This window comes from Ambystoma mexicanum, chromosome 6q (assembly GCF_040938575.1).
Source record: "Ambystoma mexicanum isolate Mex_15411 chromosome 6q, UKY_AmexF1_1, whole genome shotgun sequence".
Classification (NCBI taxonomy): Eukaryota; Metazoa; Chordata; class Amphibia; order Caudata; family Ambystomatidae; genus Ambystoma; species Ambystoma mexicanum.
Genome location: NC_090937.1, coordinates 1,099,470,234 through 1,099,492,740, shown reverse-complemented (window position 1 = coordinate 1,099,492,740; position 22,507 = coordinate 1,099,470,234). Strand labels below are relative to the sequence as shown.

At 44.4% G+C, this 22,507-nt stretch overlaps 1 protein-coding gene across 1 annotated transcript in view; it reads right to left on the bottom strand.

The window, feature by feature from the left end:
• LOC138515311 (sec1 family domain-containing protein 2-like) overlaps positions 1-22,507 on the bottom strand; it is a 1,117,334-nt gene that overhangs the window by 901,268 nt on the left and 193,559 nt on the right. Inside the window, exon 3 of the mRNA XM_069630213.1 lies at positions 19,681-19,808. Coding sequence (XP_069486314.1) covers positions 19,681-19,808 — 128 coding nt within the window. The remainder of the gene's footprint in view (positions 1-19,680; positions 19,809-22,507) is intronic.

Sequence of the window (22,507 nt, the reverse complement as noted above, 5' to 3'; positions counted from 1 at the left end):
AGCTCGGCGAGCTAGCTGACGTTCGAACCGGCCGGTGCCAGTGGCCTAGCTCTAGCTTGATCTCGGCCATGAGCCAGTGTCTGGCTATAACTCGAGCCAGTGTCTGGCTATAACTCGGGCCAGCCTTGCCTGGTCTCAAAACATGTTTGAGCAAAAACACGCATACTGGCGTTACTGTAGTGCTTTTAGCTCACTGAGCTATTTAGTCAGTTAAGCTTATAACTCTGTTTTGTGTGTGTCAAGGAAATCTCTCGGAGGGTGAGCGAGATCCCCCGAAGCTCTCGGAAATTAAGATGGTAAGCAGTTTTATGTTTGCCAAATGTTCTGAAGACAATCATTCATGCCTCAGTATTGTTGTACAAGGCTTTAAGAATGATCATGAAGAGCGCGTCATACCGCCACCACCAGCGGGGTCAAAGTCGGTGGCTCTACCACCTGCTCTCCTGTTGCGTTTAAATGGGTTAAAAGTCATTCTGGCTGGCCAACCCCTTCCTTGCCCTCAGCATTGCCTCAGCACCAGTGCTGATGACACCCTGCCTTCCTGACATTCAAATGTTGCTGCCCGAAATGATTGGACCAATTATGCCCAGCTGGGGGTAAATAATGTCCATAAACCATTCCTTGATGGGGAGGGGATATCTCTCTCAGCATGCTACATCCCTTTGTCACTGCAAACGCACAGGGTGTGACATCCATGCATTGGTGAGAGATCAGCTATTGATGATTCAATCAAATGAGCAAAAAGCTCATTTTGGGTAACAAGAAAAGTCGTGGAGAGGCTCAACATAAAGTTGGGCCACAACACATATCAAAGCACTGTATTTGGAGAGCACAGAAAGAGCCAACAAACACGTCTCAATGGAGCATTGTTTTATGTCATGGAAAACTTTGCTTTATGATGCCATGAGCTCAACCTGCCACCATGAAGTCCTCTTTAAACTAAACCTTTAAGAGAAATAGTTGTACTCCCCCCTGCCCCCCAAAAAACAGCTATTTAATCGCCAATACCTGCCACTTTATTGTTTACTGTATTTAATAAAGTATCAGAGTGTGGCTCTGGTTGCTTTACAGTCCAATCATTCATTAAGGAAGCCAAGTAGGGGGTTCGCGTTGAGGGTATAGGGAGGCAGGACGTCAGGCGGGGTCTCTGTATTGTGAGAAGAATTGATGCCAGTTATGGGTTTTCTACTGTGGGGAGGCACAATACAAGTTAGGGGAGTTGCTGTTGTGGGGTGTGGGTCGGCAGGACCCCAGTAGTAGGTGTTAGAGCTGTGGGTAGGTTAAGAATCAGGCTGGCAGTTGTGCGGACTGGGATTCCAATATTTACATACTCATTAATTTGCTCTTGGAGACCCCCTGGCTCAGCCCTACACAGGAATACACTTGCTCCTGCACCTCAACATATTCTACAAATATCTTGCTTTCTCAGACACCCCGAAATAGCACCAATTTAAGCGTTTTCAAAATCCAATGATTCGGAAATGCAACTGGGAGCGGGATCGCTGTTGTTGACAAACGTATGGCTCCAGCTCCAGTGAAGCCCAGCCAGAACTAGTATTTGCATAGTCTTCAGAAGTTCTGCTCACTGTGGATGGCGAGTTGCACTTGGAAAATCCCTAGCAATTTCAGACAGCTCCAGAATACCGCTAGTGGAGTTACAGCGATGGCTGTGATCACAGAGAGCTTCAAGTGAATCCTTGTGATTCTGCGCAATAAATGCATGGGAAACAGCCATTATTGCTCAGTGTCTAATCATGCCCCGCCACCTATGATCTTCCTAAAAAGAAAATTAAAATATCTCATGCACATGTGAGTAACAGCTTTAATTCCAATACATTGCTGTCAACCTCTATCGTTTACAGATGGATCACATTTTTGGCAGGCAAAATGAATGACATTTATTTATTGGCAAAATATACAAAACAAAACTTCTTGAATGAAAATTAGCATAGCCAGGAATGCTGACTAACTACAGTATGTCTAAACCTTGGCAATAAGGAGGAACGCAGATGTTTAAGGAAAACCATTAGCCTTCAATTTGGCTCCAAAATGTAATTACAAATACTCTTAAGCTTCACAAACACCTCATAACATAACGAACAACAGGTCTCCTGTCCAATGTCAAAATGTCAGATCATCATTAATTATGCAGCTCGGGGTGAGGACTTTTCGTATGCTAAGAAACACGGGAATTTGCACGAGGTCCACACTAAGCACTGGTTGGTCTGCATTGGCATAGCATGGATTTGTTTGACTATTTTTGAACCCCTCTCCAACAGCTTTACACATTTCTTGTATGTACATACATACAGCTCCTATACAGTACAACTATATAGAGTAAATTGTCTCTACACGCTACCCAGGAGTTTCCCTTCAGCCATTTACAATATTGCTTAGTCAATCTGCCATTAAACAGCCATTTCAGGACCTCGCCCCCTGTGGCTAGGATTATGAGCAGGTTTTAGGACAGAATTCTATTTAGGGCACCTGCAGTATTATTTTATGGTACTCCTACTGTTTCTTTTTCCCTCTGAATTTTCTGAATTTTTAATTTGTTTCTGTTCACTTCCCCTGCCACTGCTTTTCTTTTCTTACTCCTTAAGTATATATGGTCTGGGGCCACCCACAAGGCTAACAAATACACAAGCCCGTGGTTTCAAACAGGTAACTCCGAATGCACTCCAGTAGGACTAAACCCAAGGAAACTTTCACATGGTAGATCTCACAAACAAACGTGGAAAAGTCGTCACTTGTTCCATAAGCAACGGCCTCAATTTACAACAGTGCATGTAGCAAAGACTTGGCGACATAAAACTGAAACATCTTCCTTTAATACAGAGCGACTTAATCGGTGTGTTTTCAAATGTCACACAGTTTATCAATAATTCAGAAAAATGAACATTACCGGCAAAAACAAACATTTAACATTTGATTTATGTTTTACAAAAGAATTAAGAGCCAAAAGAAGGCTTGCTCCAAATGTAGATCATTTGATTTCAGCAAACAAACATTTTCAAAACACCAAGCAGTTTTAACAAGAAGTGTCCACTTAGGATGATGCAGGTAGCTGGCACTAATTGCGGACGCGTTTCAGATCCTACATCCTTTTTCAAGGCTGTTGAACTGCTATTTTCTTAAATTCATATGTAAAAAAAATAAAGTCACTCATTGGTCGATCTTGTGTTTTAACTAATAACCAGCTCTTAGCATGTAACAGTTACTAACCTTTCAGATGCAGCTTCCATCACGCAGGTATAAACCAAAAGTCAAGTGTAGAAAAAACTAGACAGGCTCCTAGAAATCGTAAAGACTTAACACACCAATGTGCACCCAATATACACTACTGAATGGATTCACTCACCCACATCTGTGCGGCAGGTTGCACAGAACAATAGATACAAATTCCTTCCCTGGTCACGCTCTGCAAAATCTGCAACGAGCGAAGTATGGGCCAGTCAAATTATGCCTCCCAACTATGTGTTATAAGTACTGCCCATAGCATACCCTACCTGTCGGATCATGAATTATGGCATAAAGCGGACAGCAGGGCACAAGACTAGCAAAATCGGTTGGGTGCCCCGCAGCCATAATATAAGGATGATACATTGTATATAATTGTATTGTTATCAGGGAAACCGTGATCGCATGCGGCGGCCATCTTGGCCTGGCTGGAATCCCTACAGTGTGGGCTGCTGTGACACGGGAACTACCCACCAGGGTGAAATCAAGGAGTCATGTTAATGAAAAAGCACTTACCAAACGAATGCTAAGTAAAAACGGGCCCATTTCAAAATTAAAAAACGAGGCATCATAATTAAGGGTAAAGCGGTCAAAACTTGCTGATGAATTAGCCTCCAACCAATAAATAGGCAAAAGTTTACCAATCAGGCACTGGGACCCCAAATAAACCATGGGGAATCTGTATATACATAGGACCGATTAGGTGAAAGGCTGCAATATCCATGCGTACACCATCCGAGTGGTACTAGATACAACTGACAAAGTGGGTATCTGTTAGGAGAAGACCTACACCGAAGCAGCATGGTTCGGTGATGTCTTTCTATTGTTATTGTTATTGTGCTTGTACCGCGCCAAAGCGCATAGGCATCCAGGCGCCGAGAGAACAGAGTACAGTGAATAAAAAGACAGAAGTTTACTCTAATTGAAAAGATACGTTTTTAATTGTTTTCGCAAGGCAAGAAGATCTGTTGTCTTACGCAGGGATGCAGGCAATGCATTCCATGCCTTGGCTCCCTGGGTGTGAAAGGCCCTTCCAGAGCCTCAAGAGCGTTTCACCCGGTGCTGTACCAAAAGATAGCCTTCAGCCGACCTGAGGTTTCTTTTAGGCTGGTAAATGCTAATGACATCCTTAAGGTAAGCAGGAGCACTACCAAAGATGCATTTATGGCATATGGTTATCAATTTAAATTGAATTCTGCTTTCCACAGGAAGCCAATGCAATTTTTTTCTGGCTGCAGTAGTGGGTTCTGAGCGCTTCATTTGGAAAATGATGCGAATGGCTTTGTTTTGCATTTTGTGTAGCTCCTGGATTTCTGCTTTACCTGCACCGCCTAGAAGTACATTACAGTAATCTACACATGGCAAGATGACAGCTCTCACGAGTTTAATATGGTTTTCAACCGAGACTAGTGGTGCAACTTGCCTGAGCACTTTAAGATGATAGTTAGTGCTTGTGGTAATGGCTGCAACATGGGCTTCACAGTCTAAACTGTGTTCCATGAATGTGCCCAAGGTTTTAACTTTCTGCACGATGTTGATGAAACTACCATCTATCCTAAAACTAGTATACTCCTGGTCTAACTTGATTTGTGCCTGACGTGGGCCAAAGATCATGAGCTCTGTCTTTGTAGCGTTCAGACACAGCCAGTTAGTGGACATCCACTGTTTTATCAGTTGATAAACCGCATTTACTGTAAGTTGATCCGTGTCATAATCGCCAGTAAAGTTGAGGACCAGCTGGAAGTCATTGGCATAGTTACAAAAAAAGGTCTGGAAAAGATCTAATTCGTAACAGAGAGGAAAAATGTAGATGTTAAATAACAGTAGGGAAAGACATGCCCCCTCGGGTACTCGACACGTTATAATTTGTGACCCAGAGGAACTGTCCCCCCAATGCACCTGTGACCGATGACCCTCCTGGAATGCTCTCAACCAGGCTATGGCATTATCGGAAAGGCCCCCAACAGTCTGCATTCTTCCAAGTGAGATTTTGTGATCTAGCAAGTCGAAGGCTGCTGATAAATCCAACAACATCAGCAGCCCTGACTTGCTATCTTCCAGTCTAGAGAGCATATATGTCTGTAGGTCCAGAAGGGCACTCTCTGTGCCATGATGGCTTCTGAACCCTGACTGCTTAACATGTAAGATGCCAGCCATCTGGACGTGGGCCTGTAGCTGGATAGTTGCTATCTTGTCTATAAGCTTAAGGAAGAACAGAGTGTTGGTAATTGGCCTTAAGTTTGCTGCATCAGTGGGATCAAGGACCACTTTTTTTTTTAGCAGCGGTGAAACTGCTACATTCTTTATAGATTGAGGAATGACACCTATTCGAAAGGAAGCGTTTGCGAATCTACAAAGAAAAGGCGCGAAAAGTTCCTTATGTTCCAAGATGAGTTTGGATGGAAGCAGTTCGCCAGGACAATTAGTGGGGTGCATAGACTTAATGATTTTCAAAATATCAGCAGCAGTAGACTCTCTAAAGGTAAAACCTGCAGCAGAACCTAATAGAGTATCCCTGCTTGATATAGAAGCTGGATGAGTTTGTGGCAATTTTATACAAGTATGATGTGTCTCGGTAAGTACTGGAGTAGGCATTAGTGTAGGCGACGGGGTTGCTAGTGCTTCTAGTTTAATTTTATCTTGGGCTTTTAATAGTTTATCTGCGAAAGCCTTCTGTACCCGTTCGCAGTCATCATCTGTCGGTTTTATAGGAAGACAACAAGCAGTGGGTTTCTCCCAGGATCTAAAAAGGTGAAAAAGTTCCTTTGTCTCATCTCCAGCTAAGCTAATTTGGTTGTTATAAAACATTTTCTTAGCCTCAACAATTTCTGCTTTATACTGTTTCTCTTTTTGTTTCCAATCTAACAAATTAGTAGTGGATCTATCTTTATGCCAGGTGTGTTCGGCCTGCCTTTTGCTCGCTCCGAGTTCTGCCAGGGAAGGGGAGAACCATTTGTGGCGGTTTGGTAAATCTCTACCCAGTTTATCTTTCATTGGTGCAAATTTATCGAGCATTTCAGTAATCTCCTGATTATAGTTATTTATGAGCATCTCCGGATCGTCGGAGTCAATTGTTTTAGTAATCAAGGTTTGCATGCACTTGGCCAAGATAGGCGAGGTGATGTTTTTAAAATTTCGTGCTTTGAATATATGTGTGGGTACATGCACTCTGCGTGCTAGGGCGGGAAGCCTCAATGTACACGAGACAAAGAAGTGATCAGACCAAATACATGGTCTAGTCACGATGTCTCCAACCTGTATGTTATTACTACCAATCCAAACCAGTATGTGGCCCTTATTATGTGTAGGGACCACATTGTTAATTATAACTTGGTGACTGCTTAGCATTTTTTCTAAGGCCAGTGCTTTTTTATCCCTTTTGTCACCTTTCCAACGGTTAAAATCTCCCAAAATGACCAATCCCGTATTAGTGGTCATCATAGGTGTAATGATATTAACAATTTCTTCATTAAAACTGTCGGAAACTTCAGGAGGTCTATAGAGGAGAACTAAATTTAAGGTAAAATTCTATAGCACGTTGTCGGAGTGTTACAGTACCCACCCATCTCCTACTCCAAAGCTAAAGATGAATAGTGCAGCATTAAGCCACTGTACGTGGTAAGGACTATCTTCCATGTGTTTTGATGCAAAACAATATTAACTAACAATGTGCAGCATATGGACACCCTATGTTATATCAAATGTCTATTACGCATCTGGGGGATATAGCAAGCACATCAAGTACTTATAAGACATAAACCGTACTAATATTGTAGAAAAACACTCTAAATCATGCATGCTAACATACATTAAGCTAATATGAGGCGATATCCTCCAAAAAAGAATTCAGGAAGTAAACCACAACAGTTTTAACAGGTATTGCTATTCTGGCAACTGTGAACATACCAGGAAGACATCCAATTAGCATGTAAATCGGCCCCTCACAGGCAAACCTGCTCACATTCTAGACAAAATAGAGCATTCACTAAGGTTTAACATCAGTGATTATTAACAACTGCTCTTCCCCTCCTGTATGTTGCGTCAGTACCAGGAGGGAACATAGTTATCAAACTTAATTGCCCAATATTATCTAGAAATTGATCAATCCCGGTCAAACTCTGACCCAGACTCTATACTACAAGTAGCATGTCAAATCCAAGTTACAGGTCATGCCCCCCTGGATGTCATGGGGTCCAAACATTCAATCCATACAATTTATTTTTGCAGCAATCTTCTCGTTAGATCACCTCCCCTACCAGGTAGGTCAGCATGGTACATCTCATCTGAGCTACGTTGTGTCTTGCCTCTACGAAGTGCACTGCCACTGAAGACTTAAGGTTCTTGTTCTTATGTTAGACTTGTGTTTGGTCCAATGGACCTTGGCTTTTCTTGTGCTCATACCCTTGCAGAAAAACCCACACTAGCATTTTAGAGCATATATCACATTTGAAGAGTCACATGTGCAAGAGTGTTTCAACTGAATCTTCTTCCATGAGCATGGATGTGTTCCGGTCACCCTTAATGAGGTTATCGTAACGCTGACATATACAACAGGGCTGTGTGCCCGTATATTTAGTTTTTGCCCTCCTTGGAGCGAATATTTCAGCTCTCGCTAGCAAATTGCTTAGTGCCCTGTTTTTATAGGTAAAAGTAGGAGGATTGGGGCACGATCTGTCAAGAACCGGATCCATATGCAACATAGCCCAGTGTCTTAATTAGTTTCTTGATTTGTATTCTCTGTGTTGAGTAAGGGAGTGGGCATGGGTGTTTGGCAGTTTTTGGGCCCAGCCTGAATGGCCGACTGCCAAAACCTTTGTTTTAAATCCCTACTGGGATTGGTGGAATGGCAGAAGCCAGTCCCCTATAACTGAACGTACATATATGGGAACAATTGTTCTTATCCCTAGTTCTGCCAGATTTGTTCAGGGTAAGTAGGTTGTCTTACCTGCTGGACAATTCTGCAGCTGAAAAGCTGTTGTAGTGTATTCGGAGACCCAGTCTGGCCATACTGGTGGGACTGGTTTTTTGTCTATGCTCCAGTTTGCATTTTCGAGTGCTGGGCATCCTTCCTTAGTCTTCATTATCTTGCTGCTGATCTGCCTCATCTGGATGGGCATCGTTCGGTAAGAATTCCATATTTACGATACATTTCCGTCTCCTGTGTCAACTTCTGAACATTTTGCTTGGACTAGGTAACCATTTTACCTTGTCCCTAGATGAAGGGGCATGGTTTCCTTCTCACCTAGGAGGACAAAATATATGGGCGAATGACACTGTTTGATATATTGTGACCTTGAACAATATGTATAAGAGAACTTAGCAATGTTCACTGTACAATGGCGATACACTGAATGTTTTGTAACCACATTTTACTAACCCACCATCGTGCAGAGTATACATGCACTTTTATATGTACTTGTGTTGTGCCACGGCACAAAAGAATTCCTTCAGACAAAACTTCCTCTTTTGTTGAAAATAAATGTTGATCTTTGTTTCATGCACACCATGGTGATTTTTGTTCGTGGCAAACTATCAATACAGTAGTTCTTTTGCAAGGTCCTACCGACCACCCATCACGCTACTGGCCAGGGAAGCCTGTTGACGCTACCCCTCTATAATTGTGCATTCCTTCTCACCTAGCCTTTTACTCTTTTGTGCTCAGGCTGGGTTGCCCGTTGGGCTCCCCAGTCAATTTCTCTTTCATGTACTTGGGTGAACTACTGTTCCCAAGTAGTAAAGAGGGATTTTCATCCCCTTTACATTTTGTATACATGAGCCAGCACACCCCCACCTTATGTGGAGTGCTTGGGGGATACAATGTATCCCCTGTCTTAGTTACCTTGTAACATTTGTGTTACCTAATAGCTGGTGGCAGTGGTAACTACTTTAATGACATTTTAGTCTTCATTACTTGCAGTCTGTTAATTCAGCCCCAGTAATGCACAGAAGGGCCCCCATTTTGCTAAAATGGTTGGCTCCTTTTTTCGCCAGTTCTTGTGTGCTTGCTGTTTATGAGGTCTTTCCCTGCCATTCTGTGAGGGAACGACCTCAGTGGCCATTTTGTCTACGGCAGGAATCCTGGGGATTCCCCGCCCAGACTCCAGAGTGTCTGAGAAGGCAGGAAGCAAGGGAGGAGTCCAAATCTCTGCAGCCATTTGTCTTTCACCTTGCCTGAAAGGTACAAACTCCCAGTGGAGGGCTGGCTGTCCTGATTGGACAGCCAGACTGTCCCTTGCTGGAAAATGCAGGGAGAGAATGCAGAATTTGTGCTGTAGTTCCTGATAAATACTCCAACCTGAAGGCTGCTGACAAGTCGACCACTAGAGCTGAAGCCAAAGAGGAAGATGAAGAAATGACAGCCGTAGCATTTAACAGCGACCAGAGTGCTTGCTGTGCAACCGCAGCCTGCTGTTACCCTTCCTTCCAAGCGACCCGGGGACTCCGATTGGGAGGCCTCTCATTCAGTTCACCCAGACCCACTGATGGAATCCTCCTAGGGTGTCTTCTCAGAAGTCCCTGAAACCCTAACTAACTTTAAAGTGAAATACTTACTTGTTTGAAGAGACTTCCTCAGGAACTCTGACTATGCCTGCAACTGAACCCTATCTCACCCTGCCTCCAGCTGGCACCTAGACCATTAGGGTCCCCCTTCTGCCTCTTAGAGAACTCATACAATATACTAGGGAAGGACTGGATAAGAAAAGGATTCTGCCTAGAAAAGGTAACACGTGTTTAAAGGTTTACTTACTTGTGAAAGAGTTGGTTGGTAACTGTCACTCTGAGAATGAGCAGTTACAGATGTTCTTACTGTGAATGTGTTTTGCCATTCTGAAAAGTATATATAAGGTTATTTTACTCACCTGTGAGTTGGTTGTGCCTCTTCCCAAAAGTAATGCTGTTAGCTTCACTTTACTATTTCTTTTAGGATATAAATGTAAAGGTATACCAACTGGGTCTTGCTTCCCCTGACCTGCTGTTTAGCCCATCTAGAAAAGGTCCTCCAGGTGTAGCTGACCTTGGTCTGCCTGGTGCAATCCTGAATTAGCGTAGAAGGTTATTGCTTGTCTTAGTCTGTGCTCCACTGATCTGAAAATCAACTATAATTGTATATTGCAGCATAAGGTCTTACTCACCTGATATAACCAAGTGTTATCCTGAATGTAGTTATAGATTTATATTGTTCCTGGAATCTGTGTTGCACTATTCAGAAAAGTATCCTGATAACAGGGTTGGTTTACTAAGCGATTCCTTAACTGAGTGTCACTGCACGACTGACAGGGTCTACTACCCTTGACCTACTGTAAAGTAATCTAAAAGTAACTGATGGTTTTACTCCCCATGAATAGGTGTGTCCTATACTAAATGTGTTTGATAAGGTCTGGCTTCCATAGAAATACTGTTAGTTTTATGAAGAGGGTCTATGCTTTGGTCTGTGTACTTTAAAGCAGTGTGTTGTGTTTTTATACTGTGTTTATGACTATGACAAAGTACTTACCCCAAGACTTAATTTGGCCAAATTGTATTTATAATAAACCTTTGACTTTATAATACTTCTGGTTGTAAGTGTTTCTGTTGAACCTTTGGTATACTACAAGTTCTTTGTACTTTCCCACAGCCCTCTCTCCCTCCTAAGCTACGCATGGCTGTTCGGTCTATGCTACCATATCCTCAGGTGGTACAGCCTTGTACTAAGAGTAGAGTTTTGTACTGTCTCAGTTCTATGGATTTACTAAGCCCTGGACCTCAGGAAAAAACTGTTCTAACTGGCATGGCCTTCCATCCTGGGACCATTTTCAGGACCACTGTACTGCAGTTTATCACCAGGGTCTGACGCCTTCGTTTGTGAAGCTGCCACTGCCTTGAAGGGTGTTGTGACCCCAACACCCTGCCAAATCTGCTTCTCTGGCCGTCGTTAGTGGTCATCACCACTGTCCTCCTGCAGGGGGCATTTTTTCTGGTTTGTCTGTCGAGCTGCCAGGGTCTGCCGTGGGCAGGTTCCGACGGCTTGGATCCATCTCCGTCCCCAATTCCACTTCTGGACAGCAGGTTCCACTCCAGTGAAGGATGCTGTTTTTCTTTTGAGCCTTTGGGATTGTCCGCGGCTCTTGGTTTAAGTCCCTGTGTGACCATGTGCTTCATTTTGCTGTGTAAAAGGAAGCGTGTACTCACTGGGTTGTCCTACTTTTCTGGAACAGTATTTTCAGGAGCCAACACTTTAATTAGTTGCCTCTGAGCTGGTGGGTTATTCGGGATACTCGCCCTCATCGGTCCACATGGTGTGTGTGTCGGGTTCTGCAGGTCCCCTTCAACCGAATTTCACGATTGGTTTACATTGAGGGCTGAATCATGCTCTGCTGTTCTGCTTCTCTACTCCTGGGGCTGCTGTGTCTCAACTCTTCACTGGACCTCTTCTTCTGGGTCGCCAATGGTGTCTCCAAGTGCTTACTGCTTCTTCTTTTGTACCTGTGAGGCAGAACTGGGACTTACCTGCCTTTTCATCATGACCTCACATCAGCCTACCGTCTTGCCCCGTTTCCTATGGGCCTCTTTCTTCAACTTTAGAACTTACCATAGAAGATACTTAGTAGTAGGGTAGACCATGGAACACTCCCAAAAACCCATCTGGACAGTGATTTACTTGATCCATGGGGGGAGCAGAGAGCAAACAATGCAGCAACTGCATAGCTGGGTGGAGGAAAATTGAGACTGAAGGGGTTGGGCGAATGGCTATTGTTGATACTTCCTTAGGAAACTGCAGCCCACAAGGGGAGGAGATGGGAGAAGTTATGACTAATTTAGTTAGAGATTGGCTCAGGGAAGCACCTGACTCACATAGCAAATGGGTGGGGAGAGAGGATTCCAGACAGGAAGGGGAGGACTTTAAGAAGCAAGACCAGTCAGTCTGCAATGAGAGGTGCATGGGTGAGGTCTGAGGAGGAGAACGGGGAAAGAGAATTTGAAAGAGGAGTGTGCAGCAGGTCAAAGATGACTTGGAGACTTAAGTCTTGTTTGGAGAGAGTGAAAGTAAGGTGCAGGGATTAAGAGAGTGGTACCAATTTTGGCTGTTTCAATGCATGTGGACAAGCGTGTGAGAGAGAGCAGTAAGAACAGGAGAAGTAGGTGGGTGGGAGGAGGTAATAAGGAATAGAGATCTGAAAAGGTGTTTTAGTGAACTTGGGACTATATCCCTGCTTGTGGTTTCAGTGAGTAGATCACTATAGCCCTGGAAGGTGAGCAGGGCACTAGATCCACAGAGGGGGCTGAGGGGAATGGAGACAAGACTACTGATGGAAGAAGAGGATTAGGAGGGAGGTGGCGAGTAAAGACAAGAGAAGGGAAAGAATTGGTAAGACTAGGAGGCAGAGCGTATAAGGACAGAGAGGGAGAGCTAGAGTTACAAGCATACAGAACTGTGAAGACAGGTGGAGTAAGAGGAGAGTGGGGAATAGGTTGAGAGATTATCATCCTGATGAAAGGCACGCCAGGGCCAACAAAATACATTACTTGAGTCACACTGGTAGGCCCTGAGGGAGTCAGATAGGGAAGCATATGGCCTTTAGGGCTCCCTAGGGCAGAGAGAGATTGGACAGTAGAGGTACCTTGGCTACAGTAAACAAATGTTGGAACAATCTAATTTGGAATAGGAAGCCTGAAATAGGGAGGTGTGAGGCTCCTTCAAGATTGAGGGAAAGTGTAGAGGGATAAAAACTAGACCGGGAATACCAAGTGGTTTTTTTGTACATATTCTGAGAATACAAGTTGAAAACCTATCTACATTGTCACATGACTCACTCCAAACATTGTCACACTCCCAATTGGAGAGTCTGGTATTTCCTTTTGGGCTCTACCATTAGGTTAGATGGTTACAAAGCCATCAGGCGAGGGTTATGCAAACATTATCCTAACACCAGGGTTAGGAATTTTCTAATAAAGTTATAATACTTTTTCATTTTTTAAATGCAACAGGTAAGCCTAAAGTGACAGCAGATGTTCTCGCTGCATACCTGGCAAGATCGACAAGCAAATAAATTGTACCACGGGACACGACCAGGACCAATAAGAGATTTGCGTCAACGCAGCCATGAAAATCTAAAGGACAACCGTTTTCCCTCCAATCCTTTACATCCAAATACCATTGTTTATGGCTGAGATGCATTTGGAGCCTTCTTTATTGTATTCGTAGGTGCAAGTTCATGCGAGCTATGGGCCAGGAGGAAGTCCAACACCATCCATATCACATGCAGGCACTTGGTATATTATTTTTACAACTATTCCAAAAAACAATTCCAAAGCCAGTCAGATAGCACAGCGAGTAGAGCACTCGCTTTGGCATCTGTGCAGAGCCCGCCGACATAGGTTCGAATCCCGGCAGGGCCAAACCCAGCCTTTCATCCTTCCGAAGTCGATAAATGAGCACCACACACCGTGGGTAATAATAAGCAGCGCTCAGATGCCTGAGGGTTCGTAGCGCTATATAAATGCTAAATTATTATTATTATAAAGAACTTGCATAAGACAAACTATTTTACAAATAAGATGTGCAAAAAGAATATAGGCTATCCTAACACTGAGTTATTCACACTAACATTTAGCTATAGGTATACATTTATCAATCAAACCAATCTGTAGTACACTACTTAAATGTCCTGGTTGTGGTACAGGGGGTGACACCAAAGATTGTGGGGTACATCATGTCAATATCAGGCTATCAGCGGATCCACATCAGAGTTGCATTATTTCAGAGTTAGCTGATGAATTGCCCGGCACTAGCTGGAGAGGTAGATCAGCAAATTCTGCGACTGTGTGCGAGACCTGGATATCGCCACGTGGGATCCTGAATGAATCACTTTGCATCATTGGTGCTTATATCCCTCAACAACCAAAATTGAGATCACTCAGCAGTGATTCGGTTGTGTGTGCTATAGAGAAAGTCTCACTCATGCACAGTTGATAGTCTATGATCTTGCTCCATATTTAATTATGATTTTAACCATTTATATAAGCTAAATTAGTACCCGGCGAGAGTCGAGCAGAATGCAACACGCATTCCGATTGGCTCTCTCCGGGTTGTTACCCGGCCGAGAATGCCTCGATTCTCGGCCGGGATTCCAGCCGCCTTGGCCACCGCGGGGGGCGTGGCAGACCCTCAGCCAATGAGGAGGATTGAAGCGGGGCCATCACCGCTTCGAGCCTCCCCACGGCTGAGAAGCTGCCTTTGCCCCCTGCCGGGGACTCAGGTAAGGTTTTTTTTTCCCCCTTTCCTCCCACCTCCCCTTCCCTCCCCAAGCCACTTACCTTCTGCCTCCTTTGACCACGGCAGGCCGCGTGGAAGCCTCCATCCATGTGGAGGCTCGAAGCGGGGCCATCCCCGCTCCGTGCCTCCACGCGGCTGGAGGCTACCATCGTCCCTCGCCGGGGATTCTTGTGCCTCTTTTTTTCTCTTTTTTTTTTCTTTTCCCTTTCCCTCCGCCTCCACCTCCCCCCAACCCCACTTACCTTCTTCTCTGTCGTCTTTCGGGAGCAGACGCACTGGGAATATTTCTGTTCCCAGCTCCCGATGGCCGCAATGGAAAGGGAAAATGGACGGGACTCTCGTTTTCCCTTTCCCGGCTGCCATTTTCTTGGTCTTTGTTTTTTCCTGTCCCAAAACCTGCAGCGTTTCAGGACGGAAAAAAGTGTTTTTAGTGCCCCGGTCACGCAGATCTTGCCTGTTGGGGTACTGATAGCAATATGCCCCTGACTCGGTAATGCCCCCGCCGCTCAGGGCGTATTGTTTTATTATATCCACTCACTTGAAGTAACAGCAGTTATGAGTCATGATTCTCTAACAGAAAAAAGTGAAGTACATGATATATTTTAACTGTATATTCTAAACGTACACTCAAAATAAGACGCTATACGTTTTGGCATCACTGTCTCTTAATAATGCCTTCGTATAGACAGTAGGCCACACCAGAATTGCCATACCTGGTTTATAGCTTGGCTTAAAGTTGACAAAAACAACTTTGCCAAAATATTCCTGTACATATGGACTTTCGGTTTGGTTTAAGGATACATTGTAATATGGTTCTTTTTCCTTGAATGATGAGATGGCTGCGTATTCATCTCATCTTGCTGGTTTTGGCTTTGGAAGCGCCACTTTTGGGCCAAAACAATGCTACAGAGGAGAGAGAAGACTGCAGAAAGAAGCAGAATAGTTGGTTGGCATGGCAATGCATTTGGTGTATTGGCTACATCATAAATTATTTTTTGCCTCCTTCTGCTCAAAATTCTTTCTTCTAGTCCTTGGTCATAATCCTCCTGCTTTGCTATAGTTCTTCATTTGAATTATCCTCATGTCATAGTGCTTGGTCCTAATCTTCCTCCATTAGTCGTTCTATGTACCACTATTTCATCACAGTATTCGTCATAGTCCTTCGTCATAAATGTTTTCCTTTATCACAGCTTTCTCATCATAGTCCTCCATGAGTCCTTCCCACTTCCCACTCATCACAGTCCTCACTCGTCGCAGGCCGCCTCACTCGTCGCAGGCCGCCTCACTCGTCACAGGCCTTAGTCACAGTCTTTGATCTTTGACCATTGCCCTAGTCTTTCACCTAAGTCAGAGACTCTTCTTTTTTCACAGTCCTTCATCAAGGTCCTTGCCCATCATGATGCTCCATTTCCTACATAAAGGTTCTTCATAAAGGTTCTTCATCACAGTCCATCTCATTCATCACAGTCCTTCGCATCCATCATAGGCCTTTGTCATGGTCATTGGTGAAAGTCCATCTCCTTCGTCATAATCCACCTCCTTCCTCAAAGTCCTTGTCACATTATTTCCTCTTTGTAACAGTCCACATCCTTCATTTCAGTTTCTGTCACCAGTCGTCCTCCTCATTGCAGTCCTTCTCCTTCATAAAAGTATGTTTCCTTTGTCATAGTCCTTTTCCTTCATGATAGTCCTTCATCACAGTCCTTCTCCTTCGTCCTAATCCTTGACCTTCGTCCTAGCCCTTCACCCAAGTCATAGACTATCTTTCTTTGTCACAGTCCTTCATCATGGTCTTTGTCCATTATGATGGTCCATTTCCTACAAAGTTCTTCATCACAGTCATTCTCCTTCATCAGTCTTACTCCTCTGTTAGAGTCCTTCATAGCCATTCCTCTGTCATAGTCCCTCACCTTCATCAGTCACTTTTTTTGTCATAAACCTTCATCATGGTGTTTCCCCTTTGTCACAGTCCTTTGCCTTCATAACAGTCTTTCAGCACAGTGCTACACTTTCATCAGTCTTACGCCATTGTCAGAGTCCACCTTTGACACAGTCCATCAGTCCTTCTACCACTGATAACACTAGTCTTCTCCACACACCATCTCATCTAGGGTTTCAAACTTCTATTGTCAAATGGTTTTGTTATATGTCCGATCATCCTTATTCAGTCTCCTGGGCTGCTTGGTCTTCTCCCGTTCTCAGGGTTCAGTCCTGGATCCAGTCCACTTCTCTCTATACACAATTCCACTATCATCTACTATCTCTTCCTTTTGCACCATTTCTATGCATATGATTCTCAGATCTTTCTCTCCTTCTCCGATACGATTTACTCTACTTCTATTTTCTGTCGGAATCTTGGATGTCTGACAATTTTTTTACATCTCAATCCATCCAAGACAGAGGTCCTTTTCATCACTGAATCCACCATTCCTTCACCTTTGCCCCCTGCCTCTGTCCTTTTTCCTACCTCCTCTCTCCCAATCTCATCATCGGCACATAATCTTGGAGTTATCTTTCACCCCACTTTATCTTTCTCTGCTCGGATCGCTGTGGTTGCTCGTTCACGACGCCATCATGTTCATAATTTCAGGCACGCATGTCCTTTCCTCACTTTCCATGAGACTAAAATACTGGTTTCTTTGCCAATTTCCTCCTGACTTTTCTACTGTTCATCGACCTATGCTCCTCCCTATCCCTCTCCATCCTTCTCCCCAGTCCAACCCACACACTGGACGCCATTATCCACTACATTCCCCACTCAATACTCTCCAGTTCACCCCTCTCTCCTGGTCCGACCACTGTCTTCTCGCCTCCCATTTGGGTCCCTACGGTCTCAAGATTACTCCTCCAATAGCCCTGCCAACCTTGTTCACTAACATCCGTCCAATGAAACGAGTGTCAGCTGCTGCCTTCACTGCTTAGATCTGTTTATAATTCCTCTTATTAGGCGTCTCTTTCTATTGTCCACTCCTGCCCTTCTATTCATCCAAAGGCTATCCTTTGAATCTTGTCCGTTTCACATTTTTTTGTCTTGTTTTCAAAAGACTTCATGGTATGGTACCTCTATCTTTCCATCCTCGTCTCTTTCTATGTACCTTCCTATCGTCACACTCTTCTCATTTTCTTCCTACTGTCCCTCGCCATCCTTGGCCTAATCTTGATTTCCTTCCTTTTCACTTCTAGCTCCTAAGCACTGGAATACCCTCTTGATATCTGTTCTATTTCCTCCTTTCCTCTGTTCCGTAATTGCCTCAAGACCTATTTACTCTCTTCCCAATGTCCAGTCATGTATTTTTATTAAACCTCTTACTTGTATCATCTTTACATGTTAAGCACTTTGGCATAAAGGGCTATAGAAATTCAATAAAATACAAATGCTGTTGGAACGTCCCTACATCAGTAATAGGTAGCATTTTTACATGAATGCTGATGCCCTTTTCAATGAGCATGGCTGGTATACTGGTGCTGGGTCTTGGTATAGAACAATAGTCCCACCTTGCTCCATACAATGGCTTTTTAATCAGTATAAACTATGTTATTGCGCATTTGTATAGCGTCTTTTTTTACCATTGGTATGCTCTCAAAGCGCTCTGGGATGAACACCCTATGGGACGAAGTCAAGGTCCGTGGAGAGAGTAGGGTAGTAAAAAGGGGCTCAGTATGTGTGCAGCCAGGGCAGTTTACGGGGTGTTTAGCTGCAATCTAATGCTAGACGTGATGCAGTGGTTTGCGTGAGATCAGTAGAATGTATGCAGCTAGGCCGAATGGTCATGGGTGGCTGCATTTTAGCAGAGGTGGTGCTTGCGTATGAGATTGTGTGTGCAGCTAGACCAATTTTTTGTTGGGGTATAGCTGTGTTCTAAAGACTGTTGAGGTGTTCATGGAGGTCTATATGTGCAGCTAGGTCGAATTAATCGAGGGGTATATCTAAATTCTATTGTTGGTGCAGAGGAGAGAATTAGCATAATGGTGTGTGCACGTATCTGTGTGCATTGGAGGGAGTTCCCTGTTCTGATTACCTTCCAGTACCTGCCGAGGTGACCGTATATGGCTTCATGCACATGGCCTCATATCATGTATGTCTGTATTCTATGAGACTGTTGGGGTTACACTATGCTGCAGGACTTCAGAGGCCACCCAGGAAACGCTGCCCTTAGAATACAGCCTTAAAATGGGTGATGAAGGTAGGGGGTGCAGCCTGGGAAGGGTCACCACATGGTGGGTTTGGATGTGTCGGAATTTAAAGGAGGAAAAGATGGGATGGGGGTGGGAGGCCATGCAGGGGTTCTGGTGGTAAAACTCCCCCGATGAAGCCATAAACCCACCAGTTGGAGGCCACTGAAAGCAGCCGAAAAAAAAGCTGTCTTTTGAAGGAAGGGTCTGCAACAGGCAGGCTAATTACATAGAACGGTTCCAATATTCCGTTGGACACGGTTTATGGACTTGGGGCTGGTAGTGCGTTATAACATTATTGATGATTTCATTCTGGATAATGTAGTTATCAAAAGAAAGTTATGGGCCTTCTTAGCAGGTTGCGCAGGCTATGGGCTTCATGCCCAGCTGTCAAATTAAAATGTAAGCAGTATTTAATCAGACAGCCAAGGCTAAGATCTCCACTTGCATGTTTTTGAGCTGGGCCCGTTATTTATGTGGAAAATACAAATTCATACCTATAAATATGAAATGCATTTAACAATTGCAAAAGTCAGAACTATTGGCTTGGCCAATGCTTGTCTAACTCACTGCCACAATGAGTATCAAGTATTGTAAGATTTGGTGTGTTCAGAACTGCCTGAAAATCCTGTTTTGCAAGGTTCTTCTGGAAAATATGCTGTAAAATGACTCATTTTGTTGCATTACTGTTTTTGTAAAGAAAGAAGGGTCGCTCGCTTATTTTCTGTCCCAATACTAAAAAAACAAGAGTTGGCACCCATCGCGTTATTGCCATTTAAATACACTGCATCAAAGAAAAAAAGACGTGACAAATGAATGGTTTCAAATACATCGTATTACTTTACTTTTGGGCAGGCTAAGGTGCATGCACTAACAAATGCAGGGTTGCCCGGGTGATTCAAATTCCAACCAGCTACGGTGCCAGTCTTTTAGAAATTGTACGGTAGAAGAGAGAACGCCAATTTCAGTGCCAGTTCAGTTTGCAGTATGCAAGTGGAAGCAGGCTCACTTACCCATGCTCATCTTAATGGGCAGGTTCTCTCTGCTCGCAGCCTCCACTAGGTGTCGCCTGACCTCCATCACAGCTTCCTTGTGCTTCATGCTCAGCATGGACTCCCACAGGGCCTTGGCAGCGGGATCACTGAAAGGAAACCAATAGATTTAAACCAAAACTTCCTATCGGAAGAATGCAGCGGCACAAACAACACGGACACGCAAAACAAAACCACGCATTCTAGTTGTATCCACTTGGAAATCTGCTAAGCAAATAGCTGCGCCTGCAGCTGTGCGCTCCAAAGGACTCCACATGTTTCTAACATTTGCTTTCGTTACAGATAAAGACAGCGCTAACCGCTATTGGCGAGGTTGGGTATAACGGAAAAACGAGATATAATTCAGTTAGAAAGTGTCGGAGAGATGTTTTCCATGTCTACTAATGAGGCGACAAGAATAGCAACACTGTTTTAACAAAATAAAAATGTTAGCTGTCGTTTTGTACACGCGTTATAAACTAAACAAATCAGAAGTCAAATGATTGGGCAGCACCAGGCAAAAACAATTATTCCTTAAACTGTCCAGTCAGATGTTCTATAGGGTTGTTCTGGTAAACACAGTAATGGAGTACTGAAGATTCAGGGCGGGAACAGTGTGGTGTCGGGAGTGAACACTATGAAGGTGACTAATGCTAGCCTGTAATCATAAGATTTTTTTTAAACCTTTGAAGTGGTCGTCCAACGCGGGGAGGAACGTGAGCTGCCCAAATGTCCGAGCGGCAACACATTGGAGGCCATCCAGAGAGGGCGCAATAACGAGGCGCACTATGCCGACACGTACAGCAGGTGGCGCACAGCGGGGAGGGCACATTTTTCAATAGGCGCTATTGTTATTATATGCACCCCGCCCCGGGAGGGGCGCGCATTTAATTTCAAAAGAGCGCCTACCAGGCTGTCTCCCACCAGCCAGCTCGGGGAGACCTTGAGTGAGACTCCCTGTTAGGGAGAATTCTCTGTTAAGGCTACTTTCCCAAACCTAGTGAGTCCCCCAGCAGCTTTGCTGGATTTTTGGGTTTATTTTTTTCTCCTGCTAAGAGTGAGACTCTTTTTCTCCCACTCTTAGACATGATTTGAGTATGTCCTTTGACTGTAAATGTGTTTTATGGGCTATGGGGTCTTTTACTCCACAGGGCTTCATGTGTTTTTGGTATGTGTGTTACACAGCACCCTCAGTGCAGTAACACAGGGGTGTCATAGTGACCGCCAAACATAGACTCCATACCCTGGGACTGACTACTGTCTCCCAGGGCATGTAAAGTCACCATTGGCTTTACTAGTCTCAAATTGTGAACAGAACCAGTACAAACTATCATATTGTGGAAGTACTGGTAGGGACAATTTGATTGCCCCTGGGTCTGTTTTCCAAGGGGGCACTGCCCAGTCCCCCCTTGTCGAGTTTCTGGCTGGTGGCAGTGGATACCATGCGAAATATTCCATCGGAATATTTCCAATGGGATTTTCCCATTGATTTTAAACGCACCACTATTTTGTGCAATGTTAAAGATACCGCCGGGTTATTTATTTAATATTTATTCCCCGGTTGGGTCTTTTTGCCAGGACTCGGTTTTAAAATGGCGTTTGTGTTCGCCTCTGAAACTCTAACCCAAGTTGAGCCCTTTGTTATACTTTTTGGCGGGTTTCTCCACAGAAGCCCTCCAAATGGTGCCACTCTGTCTGGGGTCTACAGGATGTGTGGGAGGGGGATTAGGCACCCTGGACTGAGTTGCCTTGGCAACTCAAGTCGCACTCTTGTGTGATTGGCCCAGTGGTGAGCCGCCCGGCTCACCACTTAGCATGTTTGAGTGACAGCTAGGCTGTTGAATGGGGGTTTTTCTGCATAAAAGCAGGGCTTTGGGGACTGGAACTTCAGAAGTCACCACAGGACCTAAATAATCCGAAGAGGGGAGAAGCTGAGCCATCTACAACGACGACACCACCGGTGGAGCCCTGCTGTACGAACTCACCACTTCCCCGACGACAGAGATCTTCTTCCAGGAGAGTCTTCTTTCCTTTGAGCTGGTGGGACCAACCAGTTCACCTTTTTCGCCTTCCTGGACGTCTCGTGGTCGAATCGCCCGTGACAAGCACCCCGGCGGCCAGATAGCCACGCTTCACCACTACCGCGAATAAAAGGGTCGTACCTTTTAATCGGGAACTCCACGGCTGGTTTCTTCCCTGGCAGTGCAACAACCTCCAGCTTTCTTCCTCGTCGAGATCTTCTCTTCCTCTAGTCGAAGCCACGACTTGCACCCGCTGCCAGGAACAACTGCCATCGCTGGAGCTTTCTCACCATTTCAGGTACTGTGTCCCACCTGGTCTCCCTTGCAACAGATTGTCCAAGGTGTCCCGTAAATCCTTGACTTTCTAACTGGGTTGACCTCAGACCTGCTAACTTTGCCTTTCTGAACTGATCCAACCCCTTTTTGACTTTTCTGCAAAGACTGAGTGCATTTCCACTGTGTGATCTTGGGCACATTCCGCCTTGCTCTCTCCAAGAATGGGCCTGGCCTATGAACTTTTTGCTCTACAGTAGACCCTGCCTTTCTTGACTTGCTGTGGTTTCTTAAAAGTGTTGGTTCTGTAGTATTTTCCTACTCGGCCTTTTCTCTCCCTTTTTAAAAAACGATTATTGGAGTGCCATCTACGGTTATGCGCTCACCTCTGTTTTTCTAAATAAGTGGTGTCTTAACCTAGACTTGTCGAATAATTAACTAGGGAGGTGTATATACTTATAGTGACTGTTTGAACTTGCTTGATATATTAGTGCCAGTGTATTTTCATAACTGTG